Genomic DNA, 16573 nt, shown 5'->3' with positions numbered 1-16573 from the left:
TGTACAAAAAATGTGTATCCTGCTCTGCCTTGAATATAATGCGCAAAATAATGCGCGGAATGGCTTAACAACAACTGAAAAAATTTTTGGATTTAAAACATTTAGTCTGAATTAAACTAAGAAAACATAATAATTTTAGCTTAATTTCAAATTTAGTGAATTTGTTCATTTTTATTTTAAGTTAAAGCCTCTCATATTTGTCCATTAGCGCCATCTAAAACATAAAACATTTGTTTAACTGTTTCCTCCATAGATGGCGACACAAGTATCTCTTCTCGCCGTTTACGTTGCTTGTTGGCAGCGGTTCGTTCGTTTCATCGCGAAGGTTGATGAAGAAACGTTGTGAGGGTGGATGGAGGTGGGGGTTGGCACACAGCATAGAGTTTCTTACTATTACCTAGAGGGAAAGCTGGCAAGCCGTCTATGGGAGTTTGCATGGAGACCCCACGTGACCACCTCAGCCACCATGGGCGCTCAAAGCATCATGGGGCGGTGAGCTACTTGTTGCGGAACTACAACTTTTGGCCAAAAAATAATAGAAAAATTAAGCTGTTTGATAACTACAAACGTCCTAACATTAAATATCTGGTCTAATGATTGCAACAAACGAGCAGAAAAGCATTTAAGTGCAAAGTTTGCCTAAAACAAGACATGACTAGATTTCCTATTGGCCAAGTGATGAACACTAAAAAAACTAATATTTCGTAATTAACAGGCGCACTTTTAAAAGTAAATATGTTTTCAAAAAAGATGTTGTTGCTTAAATACTATAAGAGGTTTTTTAATAGCATTTCGGAAGAGTAAAACCACTTATTGGCGTCGTGTGTCGTCGCGTCTTCACTACTATGGCTTTTGCACACTGCGTTCGCGCGAAAGTCGTCTGCGCACACACGGACAGCGTTTTCGGAATGAAACGCCTTAGTACTGCCACTCTGTGTTCCCGAAAAACTACGACTGTGCCGCAACAAGTAGCTCACCGCCCCATGATGCTTTGAGCGTCCATGTTGGCTGAAGTGCAGCGCCGCCAGCTTTCCCTCTAGGTAGTAGTAAGAAACTCTATGGCACACAGAGTTTGAGCGTCTAAGCAGGGCTTGCTAGCGCGCAGCCGCGAGACAGACGCCATGACGTCATGGCCGTTGGCAACGAGGCTAGGAAATGAAAGGAGGAAAGAACAGTCGGCCGCGAAGGGAGAGGGAACGCGTTCTCGCAAAACGCATTCGATTAGGGCCGCCTCCGCCGAGCTCTTATTGATCCCGCTGCTGCAAAGAACAGGATTTGGATAATTAACTGGATGATTGCCCCCTCCTCCTCGCGCGAAACTCTCTTTCCCTCGCGTGCGCCCGCGTGCCTAAATAGCAAAAGAAATTTCTCTCACCCTCTTTTTCCTTCTCACGCCAACTCGTTCGTCGCTATTCAATGCCCTCTCCCTCCCGCCAAACCGCTAGTACTCTCTCGGGGTGGCTGTTTCTTTAATAAAGGGGAAATCTATTCGCCTCCGCTGAGCCCTTTATTCTATTTTAATGACCGCATTTCTGATAAGCGTTTTCTCTGTGGCTTGCGTTTTTTCCTCGCGGCCTGTACACGTGTGGATCCTTTTTAATTTTTTCTCGCTCTCCTACTGCCTCCCCCCCCCCCCCCACCTCCTCCTCTTTTCTTTCTGCTCCTCGATTCATCTCTCATATCTCGTCATATACTCGTTCACCCTAAACACATACCCCGCATCTCGCGATTCCTCCTCCCCTCCTGTTCTCTCGCACGTTCTCCAATTATAACCCACCGCCACCCAGTCACGTTTCTGCGTGAGTCTTTGCCGGTTTTGTTCTTAGGAAAGCTGGCGCGTACGCCGTGCGCGTCGAGGACGAGGAGGGGCCCCTCCCCTTTTCTTCTGAGGAGTTTCTTGTCGCGAGAAGAGCCCTCGGCTTTGCTTCGCTCGCTCATTGTGTTAGCCGCGGGGAGTCACGTTTATTTTTCGGATTGCGGTCGTTAAACGCGAGCGCCGCTGATGAGGTTATTACAAAAAAGAAACCCGATCGGGTGTAATCACTGTAGAAGGCCGTCCCGGAGCTGTTGCGGCGGTACGCCTCCTGGCGCGGCGGCAAGAGCGACGTCGGGATCCGGCGCACAGATACTTGTTGAACTTGGGCGCTTGGGGCGTCGCGGTTCGCGCTCGCCGCTGCTCGTCTGAAACACGATGCCGGCAGGCGCGGTGGCATGTTGTGCGCGGTGATGTACGGTAGGCCCGGCTCTGAGCGCGCGTGACTCGAAACGCGCTCGGGGCGGGCACCGCTTTCTTTACTTTTTTCCCTGCCGGAACTGGAGAAGGGTGAAGTTAATTCGCTTGCCAGGGTGATGTGCCGTGCTCGGTGATTCGTGACGCGCAGAGCGGACATCAATGCCACTGGCCACCGTGGGAGCGACTTAACGAGCCCGTCTATAGCGCCTGCGAGGAATATTCCTTGATAACAAATCAGTGTTCGCATGGTAAACGCGAGCGAAAAAATCGGCGGTTATTACTGGTGGTCGCCAAGATGAAGGTGTCAAAGCAGGCTATATCCCTCTCAGGTGGCCGGTTTACTGCGACGTGTGGCCTCTTTAATTCCTGCCGTGTGAGCCCAGCTAGACCATGCTCGTTTCCCGTCCGGCTCATAATCTTTAGTAACGCGTATGATGAGTGCCTCTATGCTGAGGATGTTGGCTGTCGGCAAGTAGGTTGGGGTTGGTCAGCGTCTTCTACACTTTCCTCCTCCGAGCGCAGGTATTTTTGGCAGCTGATGCAGTATCCCACCACCCATCACAGAAGCACCATCAGCCACCACGTGACCAGCAGGCTGCCTCCGTTACGCTCGTGATGGCCTCTGACCTTCCCTCAAAGTGGTACGCTTCAGTGTGACACGCCGCAGTGGTGGATTAGTGGTTGTGGTGCTTGGCTTCTGACCCGAAAGGCACGGGTTCGATTTCGATGGAGGTTAAATACTAGAGACCCGTGTACTGTGTGCGATGTCAGTGCACGTTAAAGAGCCACAGGCGGTCGAAATTATCCGGAGCCCTCCACTACTGCGTCCATCATAGCTTGTGGCGCTTTGGGACGTTAAACCCCATAAAACCGAACTTCAGTGTAACGTTTATTCAAAATAGCCCGTATATACTAAACCTAAAAGTTCGAAGAGCTTTCTTGTCTGCTTTCTGTTTTGGGGTGACCGAGGCGATAGGTCGGGCTTTTGCGCAAATTTAACTGCGGAAAATTTCACTCAGAAACTGGCGAGCTAGAAGTGACAGGCACAACTATTTGCCTCCCCCGCGAAGTTTCCGAGCCCGCTTTTTGAGGACTCAAATTTGCTTAGACCGCTGGCTTTGAACGTTCGATTAAAAAACAACTACCGATCGGGTAAACAACTCATTAGGCGCCGTACGCGGGGGGCCTGCGCTGCACGGACAGCGCAGCAGCTGTTAGACCGGCAGACTCAAACCATGCCGGCTCTGGCCACTTAAAATATAGGCTCCGATGGAAATAACACAGCGTTCCGAACGCCAAGAGGCGCGTTCCTGACTCACAACGCCCGTTATGGTAACATGTTCCTCCAGACAGCGCAGCGTATCGGCAGAACACGCAGGCCAAGTTGCGCGCGTGCGCAAGAACCGGTATGAACTTTACTCCGACTTTTCCCTGGTTGCTTGTCTTTCACGGTTACGATCGAAGGGCGCGTTCGCAGGCAGCAGCTTACCAAGTGAAGCTACTCTAATATTCACTCTAAAAAAGGCAAGAAAGGTCAAAAAGTATTGTTTACGAGGCCACTGCGTGGCGAGTCCCACGCCTCGGAGGCAGCAGTCGATAGCAAGCATGCCGCTTTCTTATAGCGCTTCAAAACTATACTGCGTCCGAGAGCTGTTCACGACCATTGACAAGAACGCGCTCGGCAACTTTAGAGCTAGGACATGCATGATACTGAAGACTGCCCATCCACTAAGCAGCGATATGATCTCTCATGCCGGGACCAAGATTATCTGCAGCCTAACTAAACCTAATTGATTAGTTTTGAAGGGATTGCATAATAGGCACATGTAAGCGCGGCGTATGGTCCTTTTTCTCAGTTTTCAATAATGCACGAGCAATCATAGCAGTCAAGTCGTATGAAAAGTGTGAAGCAAACGAAACCCGTTAAACGCCTCCGCAAGAACGTGACACATTTCTTTTCTGTCCACCCGTGACTCCGCAAGCACAGCGCGCCAGTACATGACACGACATCCGCTCATTGGCGTGCGGCCAGGGTTTCGAAACGAAGCAATACTTATTTCGCCACTTTGGAACTGCATGGACCTTCCGAACCGGTTCGGGAGAAGGCTAAGCCGGGGTCTTGGAACGGCAACACAGGCGCACACACGCGCGCACACACGCACGCACACACAGACAAAATGAGAGCTCTCAACTGCCACCACGAAGAGGCCCGTCATGATCTGTGCTTAGGCAGTGGGTAAATGGAACCTAATTTAAGAACTAACACCAATCATGACAGTGTTGTCACGAAAATCGCGCTTCAAAACTGCATAATCACTAATCCCCGAAGCATTTTATCGTGAAGCGACCGAACGCTTTGGTTTTATTAGAGTCAACCAGTTTCACATATCTGCAAATAAAAAAATTGCTGAGGCTCAGCTTGGCTAAGCCTGGGGAACGCGAAGCATATTAGTGGCTAGGCTTGGTAATACATGGCTTTCCTTGGTCATTTTAATACAACCACTAGAAGCCTTCGTCGTGGGGGAAGACAACGGCATGGCTACAGCGGAACGCCGACTAACCCCGAGACGCGCGTTGGGTGAGCGCCTGGATTGCCACGGAAGCCGCGTCTGCCTGCCCGGTGGAGCGAGCGTTTCACCTACACCGAGTGTGAACGCGTGTTCGAAATGCGCGGGAATGCGCGGGTGTGACGGCTAGGGGACCCACAGCGACCGGAGGGCGTATTCAGAGGAAGGTGATCCTCGTTGCGATTGGCCAACCGAGAACAGACGTCACTGCTCTATTCTACGTCACTCTGTGGGGACTTTTGGGGAACACTGCGCTTCAACCGACAGGGAAAATCTCAACTCTTCTTGAAAATCCTTGCTCAATATCCCAAGGTATCGCAAGGTGCATTTCTTGCTCGCTTGTTTTCTTTTATTTTTTTGCCTTGAGCATGGAGACGGACACGTGCGATGGCGTTGCTTCAGCGGTTTGCGACAAGGCGTTCTTCAATACTAGTAATTTAAAAACACCCATCAAGGATATTCATGGGGAAGGACGCGGTTGTTGCTGCGACGCGTCTTTTCTTTTTCTCTTTCCTCTGATCTCTCCTCTATCTGCACGCGGCAGCGGTGGTGGCTCGGCTCCAGCCAGTAGGCAGCAGGCCCATGCATCCTTCTCCCAGTCACAACAGCATGTAGTAAGGCACGGCCGTTCTTGTGCGACTTACGTCCGAAGCATTTTGTCGCCCTTCGTGACCTGCGACGGCACCACGACTTCGAGGAAGAGGTGGAGAATCTAGTCTTCGACTCTGATAAAGGTAAGAAACGAAGTCTGCATGCACGCACGCTGTGATTAAAGCAATAAAGGGCCAAAGCGGGATGCAGTCGCGCGCTTAGATTACCGATTGAAAAGTTGCAGTTTATTGACTTTTCGAGTGCGCGCATTTTAAGTTTGTAAACACAAAGCGCGTTCTTTTTTTTTATTTACGGGCTTACACTCACCTGGGGAAACTTGCACGTGGTTTTGTGCACAAAAACTTAGCTATGACATGCACGTTTTTTAAAGGAACCATGAAGATTTCAATGGGCTTGGTCTAGTGCGACAGATCTGCAGAGGTAGCCTTTGCGGGCATTCGAGTGAAATGTGAAACGTAACGTACTATAACCTTTGAAAGCCATGACTTGTCGTAGTCATTTTGCACTTATTTGTAATGTAAGGTGTATAGTTTGTACAAAGTTTAGGTAGTCATAGTTTTGACTCCAAATCATTCTGAAGTGTAGCATGACTCAGCACTTTACTAGTAACATAAGGTGTGCAGAGTTTGTACAAAGTTGCGTAGTCATGCCTTGTACTCATGACTCGTCATTCTGCAACATAGCATGACTGTGCACTTTAATGCTTTGGCATTCTCGCTGGTAAGCAGTCTTATGTGTGTCTGCAGAATTTTTTTTTGGTGTCCTAGCTCCTCCATAAGCAAAGTGACAAGCAGTGCACTCTCTTTCATATTTAAAGTGGCCACTGCAGGAAAAAAACTGGTCCTTGCAGCAGACTCGCTGCTACAGGCCTTGCTTATGCTTTGTTGCAGGCATCTGCAATGTCTCGACAGGACACACAACATTGTCGCGGCATGCACTGGCTTAGCAGCGCTGAAGCCATGGCAATCGCAACATGCAGAAGTGTGTAGGAAGAATGCCCAGCATTGTTCTGCCTTTAGAAGTCAACAGCGCTGGCCTGAATTTGTGGTCAAAGGACAGGGCCATGTAAAAGGTTGCTGTGCAGGAATGAGTTTTTGCAGGGTGTAGTAAAATTGAAATACTTCCATGTAACAGTCCGTGTAATAACTTAACCTGAACTTAATAATTTTCTCCAAAAATTGTTCCCCATGTGCTATAGCAGGAAAAAACAGTAAGCGAATGACTGATAAATTTTTAACAATAAAAAAGCTGGGAAATGCAGTTTTGCACTGCAGGCAAAAGGCTAAAAATTTGAAGCTAAATCTGTGATTGTCATGCGCACTTGGCAGAGGCAGAGCGCCAGTAGTAGTGCGAGAGTACTGCATATGTGCCCACTCCATAGCACATGCATTTTTCATTAGTGTATGTAAAAAGTACAAACTTTAATTTGGCCTTGCTTTTCAAAAAATGATAGTAGTGTGATACACAAAAAATTGACAGAGAAGTTTTGCCGAAATTTTATAAACGTGCAAAAGCAGAATTTCATGAACATTGCCTTGTCTTGTTACTTTACTGTTGGCTTTCTAAGGATGCCTTATGCCGTTATTCATGTGCTATCATTGTGTACACGTTTTTATCAAAATGGAGCCCACCTTTGTTCACGCCTCAATTTTTAAAAATTTCTTTTTAGTCATGAGTGGTCATGGACTTAACATCATATGTTGGCATCGTGTCATAACTATGTTGCAATGCTGCTGTGAGGCTGTGGTTGCTATGTTGCCGTTGCTATGCTCTTGGCACAAACCCACATACACATCGCAGGATCTTGCTCGGGGTTTACCGTTCGGAATTGTGCTTTCACACTAATAATTAACTAATACTATGTGGAGTGCTTAGTTATGTTTACAATCTTTCTGTTTCAGGATTTTGCGCCTGGAAAGACGGAGAAGAAAGCAAAACTTGCTGCCATTTTATAGCTTCTACAGGAAAGAAGGAATGTGCACCAAGGGTTTTTAAACGCTACCTGCACTGCCACCATTCCGGCTCGTACGAAGAGCTTCCTATAGAACAGCGCCAAAGGCAGGAAAAGGGGCAAGGAAGCTGCAAAATCAGCAAACACTGCTTTGCTACTCTAGAGGTCATGGAGAAAGAGGGCAAGGTATATGTAGTGTTTCAAAAGAAACACTACGGACACTTCAAAGAGGCCTGCCACCAAAGGCTGTCCCAGGATGATGCCAGAGGGCTTGCAGGTTAGCCACTCCTCTTGTACAAAGAATTTGTGCATGCTGTGTTGACTGTACCGGAATGTGAAAACGTTTAGAAGCTACACTCCACCAACCTTTCATAAATGGGAGACGAAAGTGCAATAGAAATGTATTTTAGGGGGAAGATATTGCTCATTAACTCGAGTGATCATTTCAATGATTTTTATTCTTCTGCGATGCATCTATGGCACAAAAGAGGTGGGACAACATGAAAATGCCTATTGTAAAGTGGGAGAAGGCATGTCCCACAAAACGAGGGGGCGGAAGAAGTTATAGTAGGGCACAGCTTAAGAACCCAGTGGCCAATGCCCCTCAAAGGAAGCCTGCCATCCAATGGCGTCGACCGATTCTCATGATGTCATGGTTAATCCTAGGGGGTAGCACTGCAGGAGGGTGGCAGGTGAAAGGGGATTAGTTATGGCTTTAATTGGGTTAACTGATGAAAATCAGCTGACGCCATTGACTGGGGGGGTCTTCTTTAAGGGCCATCTGCCGCTTCGTTCTCGAGTTGTATCTGACTGTAGTGCAATTCACTTGAGCCTACTTGGTCGCATCGAAGGGTGAAAAACAATTGATCCACGGCACATTGCATGCACAGCACAGTCTGTACGAACTTCATGCCGTTTAGTTTAGAGATGCTTTGTGGAAGGGGTCCAGTCTTTCGAACTGAACATAATTAGGAATGTCGTCTAGCACTGAACTACTCCAATGTCTGTTCTTTTGTTTTTCTGCTGGTTTCATTGACTATCCTAGGTCTGTCGCTCAATCGGCTGACGTTGAACTTCATCCGTAAGAAGTCGGCTTGAGCTCTATGAAACGTGTCTTGAATGACTGACAGTTGCACTCGATGCTAGCCTCTTTTTTTGGCTGCCTGTCAAAAGCGTAGGCATTTTGTTGCTGATCAAAGCAACGCCACCAGTCTAATGGTTGTATAAGGGCCATGTTTTTTCTCATAAAACAGATTGTCTGCAGTGAACTTTCATTAATTAGAATTATTTGGCTGTTTCGGCACTTCATCAGTAACGCTCGCAGGAACGGCTGTGGTTTGAGTGTTCAGCTACTAAGCTGGAGTACCCGGGTTAGAACCCGGCTGCGGCAGCTGAGTTTCGATGGAGGCAAGAGGTGCCCGCGTGCTGCGCAGTGTCAGTGCCCAAAGATCCCCAGGCGGTCGAAATTATTACGGAGCCCTCCACTACAGCACCTCTTTCTCTCTTGCTTCTTTCACTCCTTCTTTCCTTCATGGCATGGTTGAGGCAGTTACTGCACCATTTCCTTTCCTCAAAAACCACTAACATAAAACACAAGCCTGCACAAGAGTTGAAATTGCAAAAAAAAAAAAATGAACAAGCAGCATTTATATTTCAGTTTATGTATGACTGGCATGCCCTCCAATTGTCTCTGACTTAGCAGCAGTCATTCAGGTGTTGAAACTGAAACAGCATGAGAAAAATATTCACTTAGAAATTATTCACCTGGCGTAAGTGAATTCTACATTGTGACTCGTGCACACTATTGTCTTGTGCACAAGTCCAAAGAAACAAAGTTCGCGTTCAAAAATTTGGTGTCTCTACTCCTTTAAAGGTTGCTGTCAGGCGAATCGGTGCATTTTTTGAATATGCAGAATGAAATGGGACAGGATGAGAAGCACGTCCTTATTCTTTTCTTGTCCACATTTTCAGTGCTGTTATATTCCGCATTTATAACACGCTGTATATAACTTCCCTGTTTTGCATTGCAGTATGCAAGTTTAAACACTCAAGCTCATAAAAATAAAGTCCATCTGGCTTTGAAACAACCATTTTGTTGTGTGCTTTGCAGTGCCACAAAAGTGAAATGAAAGTAAGATGAACTGTGTGTCACCTGTGAAAAGGAACAAAGTGCAAGACGAAGGAATCCGACCAGAAGTATTTGTCACTTTATTACATGGCTGTAGGCAGATGAACCAGAGATGTTAACAGTTTTTTTCTGTACCATTTTCAGGCCGGTTAGCAGAAGGAGTGCCAGAAAAAACCATTGTGCACAACATCCGAGCAGTTACAAGTGGATCAAGCCCACGGATGCAACTTGTGACCACTAAGGACCTCCGTAACATTGCAGATAAGTTTAGGATTGGAAAAACAGAGCAGAGAGATCCAGACGATTTTAAGAGTGTTGAATTATGGGTCGAAGAAATGAGGGCAAAAAATGAGTCGCCACTGTTGTATTACAGGAAGAAGGGTGACCCCAACAGTCATGATGGTGACTTTGAGCTAGCATTAATGACGTTCCCACAACGAGAGCTCCTTTATGAATTGGGGGCAGCGAAACTGTGCACTGACTCCACCCATGGCATAAATAAGTACTAACTCCAACTGACAACCCTGCTCACAATTTCTCAAGATGCCTTTGGTATCCCGTGTGCCTACTTGATTTCAAAAAGGGTGAACACGGGCACTGTGGTGAGGTTTTTCGAGGCCATCAAAGAAAAAAACACAATACCATGTCAGGCATTTATGTCTGATGATGCCCTTGTTTATGGCAGTGCATGGGAGCAGGTGATGGGTCCCTTGAAGAGTCGACTGCTTTGCAGCTGGCAGGTGCTACACAACTGGAGCACGCACCTGAATACAGTCACAAACAAGGACTGCAGGAGTACAACAAGGGACATGCTGCACACTCTGATGAAGTGGACAGATGAGACTGAGTCTCAACAGTTGCTCCCTGCACTTCTTGGTATCCACTCCAAAGAGCATCAGCTTAATTGCCTTTGGCTTTGTCAGAAATTTTGAGAAAACATACGCAAAGAGGGCATGTCAGTGGGCTTACTGCTATCGGCAGTACATTGGATTAACAACAAATAATCACTTGGAGTCAAGGCACTGAAGTACTCTCATTTTGGTGGCAAGGTAAATGGGTGATTGGATACATTAATCAAAGTACTCTTCAATTTCACATCCGAAAAACTTTACAACAGGTGTCAAAGGAGGAGCAGACCACCACAAATCTGCCCTATTTAGGAAGCATAAAGTGGGGATTGAGCTTTCTAAGTCCAGTACTGAGAGAGTGGGAGATGGCCAGTGGCATGTAAAGTCACAAAGTTTGGTGAACTTCAAGCACACAGTGGAAAGAACTAGCAAATCGTGCAGTGGCTGTGAGCTTCATTGTGAGCAGTGCGAGGCTTGCCACAACATGTACACAAGTACGTGTTGACCATGCAACGCATGTGCACATGTGTAAGCACATGCATGCTGTTGCTATAATGGAGCTACACTTGTGTCAGATGCAGAGCAGCCAGAAAGTAGCATTTGACTGTGCTGGCATTTGTAGGCCCTGCCAGCTGAAGATGGCAGATTTCAGGTGAGGGATTAGGATTATGTTATGAGCTAGTTGGCAGGCTATTCTGACAAAGTGCTTTAGCATAGCAAGCTCAAGACACAGCAGGGAAGAGGAGTGTCATTTGCTAATTTTCTTGAAGCCCACATGGTCATGAGAAAGGTGCGCCATCATATCCCATATCAAGCAGCACCATTGACGGTACACTACAGGCCTCTGGTATTTCTTTTCTAGTCATTCCTTTTTCCCAAAACTTTCCTCCTAGGAATGGAGAACTCATCCCGCCACGGCGCCTCAGTGGCTCTGGCGTTCTTAGACTGCTTACACGAAGGCTGTGGGTTTGATCCAGCCATAGCGGCCACATTTCAGTGGAGGCAAAATACAAAGATGGCCATGTGCTGTGCAAAGTCAGCGTGCATTAAAGGGCCCCAGGTGGTGTAAATTAATCCAGAGACCTCCATTATGGTGTCCCTCATAGCCCATGTGCCGCTCCCGAATGTTAAACCCGACAGTTAAATTGAGATATTTCAGGCCCCTCATTCCCTACTCAGAATCTGCTTGTGTGAGTACGCCCTCTCTGACACTGCTCAACAGAGAACTTCTGACAATTGGCAAACATTTTTCATCTTTGGGAAATTAGTGCACTCATTTTCTTGTTCATACCTGCCTTGCATTCACCATAATTTTATTTCTTCGTCATCCCTGCTTGATTTCATTTTGTCTGCATGTGATGCACTCATAGAGGCATGCGCTCTTCAATAAAATTAGTATGAAGTGTCGCTCCATGCTGCATTCCTCTTTGTTGCGTCGTGCTGTCACAGTGCACCGCCCTTTTAGGACATCTTGAGAAAAACAGCGCTTGCAGACAAAGGACCAGAACAAGAAGGACACACAAAAAAAAAACAGCGCAGTTGTGTGTCCTTCTCGTTTCCTTTGTCTGCAAGTGCTGTTTTTCTCAAGATGTACCCCAACCAACTCGCCCAGCAACACACCTTGCCTTTTAGGACAGTTGACAATATGTGGTTCTACAGTTCTGCAATGCATATGAGAAAAAGTATTCTTGACAAAAGGCTAAGCCGTAGCTGTCATCTTGCACACTGAAAGCTGCAGCACAAAACTACTATTCATCTTATTTTGCAAAGAGAATACTGCTGCAACAGAAAAACAGTATTACTCATTTTTCAGAACATTGCTGGTGCAATTTGTGACACGAACTTATATTGCCATGGTAGAAACAGCCGTGAATAGCCTTCCCTCACATGATAAAGCACTTCATAAATGAACTTGCTTGGCTCTTACACAGTGTCTCTCCACCAGCCTTCCAAGCAATGAGCCTTCTGTTGTGTGATGGGAACACTGTGCCAACTTTGTTGCCTAGAAATTCTAAAATGCCCCTATTTGTCGAGAAGGCAGCTTAGATGAAACATATAGTGCCCAGTTAATGCCATTTCCTTTTTACTCATTAATGAAAAATGCTTCAAAGCCCAACTGCAACGAAATTATAATTTGGCTAGAATGCCTGTTAATGTGCTGGGTGTGTCATAAAACTAATCGAATCAAAGTTTCATGCTTCTGAGAAAACTGACACTGTTGCTACAAGTGTTTAAAAAGCTGTGTAGTAGACAACGTGGCATGTCCATATAGGCAGATACGGATACCCGAGTGCCATACGGCCTCATATCTGGCCCATTGGGAATGAACAGATTAAGGACAGTGTAGAGTGAAAGGCTAGGGGCTAAAATGTGGCTTGGCAGTCATGGGTATGGTGCTGCGCCAAAGTTGTTAGGAATTTGTTTCAATCCTGCAGATGCTGATTTCTGTTTCCATTCCAGGTTTTTGTACACCATATTTACTTAAATAATGGATGCATTTGCATAATAAATGCTTTCCCTACATCAATCATCAAAATCTGGGGAAAGTTCACCTGACCACACCATGTTTTACACCATGTAATAAATGCACCAAACTTACCATTCTAATTTTTTCCCACAAGAAACTGCATCCATGATGCAAGTAACTGCAGTATTACAGGTTACAGAATGAAGCACTGTCAGCTGTATTATGTGGCCGCAAGACTGCCTGGCGCCATGTGAAGAGGAATGCTCCCAAGGCTCATCACATCACATTTACTCCAGTATCCACATATGGCACCCGTTTCATCCTGCACGTCACATTCACCTTGGGCTGGTGATAGCCTGCCAGCTAGATTAAGAATGTCACAAATAAAATGTCTACCTAACTGAAAACTGTGGTTGTATATATCGGAGATTTTTATTGACTTGTGGCAGTCTACCTGGACAGGTTATGGTAATGCAAGGCAGCCCATTATGCACAGAATATGAGTGCATAGGCGCCACAACTTCGCATGTTTTCCAAGGGTTCATGTTTTGCACTATTGGGTGTGACCCGACCCATCTTTCCACAATCCTCGCGTAGTTAATAATAAAGTGCTCCTAATCCTTTTTTGACAGTCAAAATGTATTTCCCTAGGCATATTGGCAATCTTCAATTTGTATTTCTCCACAGATTTGGTACTTCTGAGAAGTTGGACGGTCATTTTATAAATGATATATTTTTAATAAGCTAGCAGATACTATTCTTGATTTAAACATTTGCAGGCATATATACGCTGCCATTGTTTGCCTTGATAAATACTGTGTCCATTGTGTAATCATAGTACAAACACGTTAATTGATTCTAAAGGATGTTAATGCTGCTTAATTACGCTGTACAAGCCCAGCTGTGGCTTTGGAAAGCTGCCCTTCCTTGGACACTGACATTAAATACAACTTGTACTTGGGAAAGACTAATCTTACTGTGAGTGTAACGACAAAAACAAATTCCATTAGACGCTGGTATGACCCCGCCTGCGGCAGTTGTATTCCGATGGTGACACACAACAGGCCCAGATGCTGTGCGATGTCGGAGCACGTTAAGGGCCACTGTTGGTCGAAATTACTGGATCCCTCCACTGTGGCGCCCCTCATAGCCCGAGTCGCTTTGGGACGTTAAACCCCATAAGCCAAAGTTAGCATTATGTTCCTGCCGGACCGAGCAGCCGCTGACAGGGTCAGACTGTACGAATGGGTACCATCAATCACTACGTGACACCCCCACTCCACTCACCCGATGAAATCCCATCCATCAGTGACACATCCACTCCACCCTTCGACTCAGATTTGCAACCGCTTGCCAACCGCCTCCTCCCGCCCTCTCTTCTTCCCTCTTCCCTGCAATTTCGTGAAGGTGGATTTCACTCCCTCCACTCTGTCACCTGAGGCTTCAGACCGACGGATTATTCCAACATGGGGGGTTCTGATGCTGATGCACTAAAATGATATTTTTGAAAGACAGCTACAGTTTGTTACATGTTAAGGAAAAGAGTACTCGCTGTACCATGCAAAATGCGAGATCATTCGCTGGTGTGCACACACTGCATCACAAGGAAGTATATTTGGCACCTAAATTGAAATGTGCAGTATAGCGAGCAGTTAGCACCAGGTGCTGTACACAGACACGAGCACAAAATGAACACGCTTATTACCAGGCCCTCTCTGTGCACCCTCCCTATACATAGTGCGAAGACTGCTTTTGAAGCTAAGGTTGGTCACATTGCAAAGAAATAAAGACAGCATGAACATGAGAACCGGACGCACAGCACTGACAGAAATCTCGATAGTCGGTGCTGTGTGTCTGGTTCCCGTGTCGTCCCTTTCTGTTCAGCGACCAACCTTAACTAGAACAAACAACTTGCCCGAACCCTCGCTTTTGAAGCATTGCACATTGCATGCAGTAAGTAGCATGCAGTACAATGCACAGACTGAGCCATGTGTGTTATTGTATCAGCAGTAAACCACGTGCAAAAAAAAAATGACAGCCAATAACTACAGTCGGTAAAGCGAAATTTGAGCGCAGCTCTTCACATATTTTAGTTTTGCAGTATGCTGAAGTAAAGAATTCCAGAGAGCCACCTGCCCCGGCGAGAGGCAGTGGTAGGTGACATTTCGCCCCGAGCACTTGGCTATCACATACTTTGTACACAAGTTCTGTCCCGCCTCATACGAACACCAAAACACTTTCTTGAATATCTTTTTCAATGAAGGCAAATACACTGGCGTACACAAACATCGAAATTACTTGCTATTACATCTTAATAAAGTGTTCAGTGTCACACTATTACGATGCTATATATCAATTTATGCATGCCAGCACATCATCTCTGGCTGAGAAAGATCTGACAAATCTTGCTTTTTGACAGTATGTGGGCACAGAGTCATTGATTGCAAAGACCAAATATGACTATACCAGCAGAACGAGAACTCAGAGGATTACCTTAGAACTCATGTGCCTTTGAAAACATGCAGTGAACATGGAAACAATTTTATTTTTAAGGTGCGCCGCCCAGCGTATGCACATGCGTTCAGAGCACTCTTTCTGCGCCATGAAGGACGACTCGGCCCCAAGAGCAGAAGTACACACTGCCAGTGCATTCCAGAACATTTAATTCAGATAGGTACTACATGAAACGTAAGCAACGCATCTATAGCGTTCGCACCGTGCAGCTTTATTGCTTCGCTCTGTCCCGAGCATTTTTCAGTCCACTGAGGTGGTTGCGAGCCACAGGTGGGTTAGTCTTGCGATTATTCTGCCGGCAATTGCTTCTCTCTGTGATCTAGCAGATCTACGCCACCTCGCACCCACAACAGTCGTCAACTGGTACTGTCACTACTCGGTGTCCAGATCAGTCTTGAAGGATCGAAGGCGGGCTGGAAACGACATGCTGCAATGTTCTCCAACCCTTGCATCACGAGAAAGTCAATGTGACGACATATCACAGCCCACGCACTGCATCGTGATGATTATAACAAGAGTTATATGCACAGATATTTTCCAGAATGAGCTGGAAACACCCAGATCAGGGACGCCAGTACTGGACGGCGCGGGCTTGCGTCCTGCTCACTCACCTTTAGGGACGCATGGGAGGCAAACACGCATTCCATAGGCGGTCTACTGGTCACAAACAAAAAAAGGGGCAAATTTAAAGAACTACACACGCCACAAAGACGAGACACCGACGAATACTTCACTCGCAACAGCCGCCGACCGCGATTCGAACGTACGTAAACAACCGCCATGTTGTTTTTTTCTCCTTTGCTAACTGACTGTAGGGGGCGCTGTAAGAGCGCTAGCATCATCATCATCGCGCGCTCCCTCAAAAAAAATTAAATACAAATAGCCGAAACCAGCAATAAACTAGAAAAAAAAGCATTAAACGTTAAAAATTGCAACATAAATAAGAAAGTCATTTATGCAGTTGACGAAAATCAACACACTCATTCAAAGGAAACGCCAATAAAATTGATTCATAAAAATAACAAAAATACAAATGTGCATGTTTTCTTTTCCTTGGTTTTGACTAAAGCTAGGACGTGCGACTATTTTTTGGCAGTTTTCTAAATCGGGTCGCCCAGTGCGACCATAAGAAAATTAAGGCAAGAAAACTGAAAACGTAACAGGGGCACTTAAGGGTCAACATTGCATCGTCAACAATATGCACGCTTTCTCTCTTGCTGCTCATCCCAAGCTTGAATGCATGTCAATTTGCT

At 46.1% G+C, this 16573-nt stretch overlaps 1 protein-coding gene across 1 annotated transcript; it reads left to right on the top strand.

The window, feature by feature from the left end:
- Positions 1-5376: 5376 nt before the first annotated feature.
- LOC149353665 (uncharacterized) lies at positions 5377-12937 on the top strand. Its single transcript, XM_089582708.1, has 3 exons — positions 5377-5534; positions 7314-7640; positions 9636-12937. Exons 2-3 carry the CDS (start codon positions 7532-7534, stop codon positions 9998-10000), a joined length of 474 nt encoding a protein of 157 aa, XP_089438834.1. The 5' UTR covers positions 5377-5534; positions 7314-7531; the 3' UTR covers positions 10001-12937.
- The last annotated feature ends 3636 nt before the right edge of the window (positions 12938-16573 follow it).

The sequence above is a fragment of the Amblyomma mixtum genome, chromosome 3, assembly GCF_055824585.1.
Source record: "Amblyomma mixtum isolate Tamu chromosome 3, ASM5582458v1, whole genome shotgun sequence".
In the NCBI taxonomy this organism is placed as follows: domain Eukaryota; kingdom Metazoa; phylum Arthropoda; class Arachnida; order Ixodida; family Ixodidae; genus Amblyomma; species Amblyomma mixtum.
This window is presented reverse-complemented; position numbering and strand designations above follow the sequence as displayed.

Excerpts from the sequence above, each read along its gene's own strand:
- LOC149353665 (XM_089582708.1), top strand. The coding sequence starts at position 7,532 with ATGGAGAAAGAGGGCAAGGTATATGTAGTGTTTCAAAAGAAACACTAC. Across the intron at positions 7,641-9,635 it reads TGATGCCAGAGGGCTTGCAG|GCCGGTTAGCAGAAGGAGTG; the intron begins GTTAGCCACTCC and ends TACCATTTTCAG.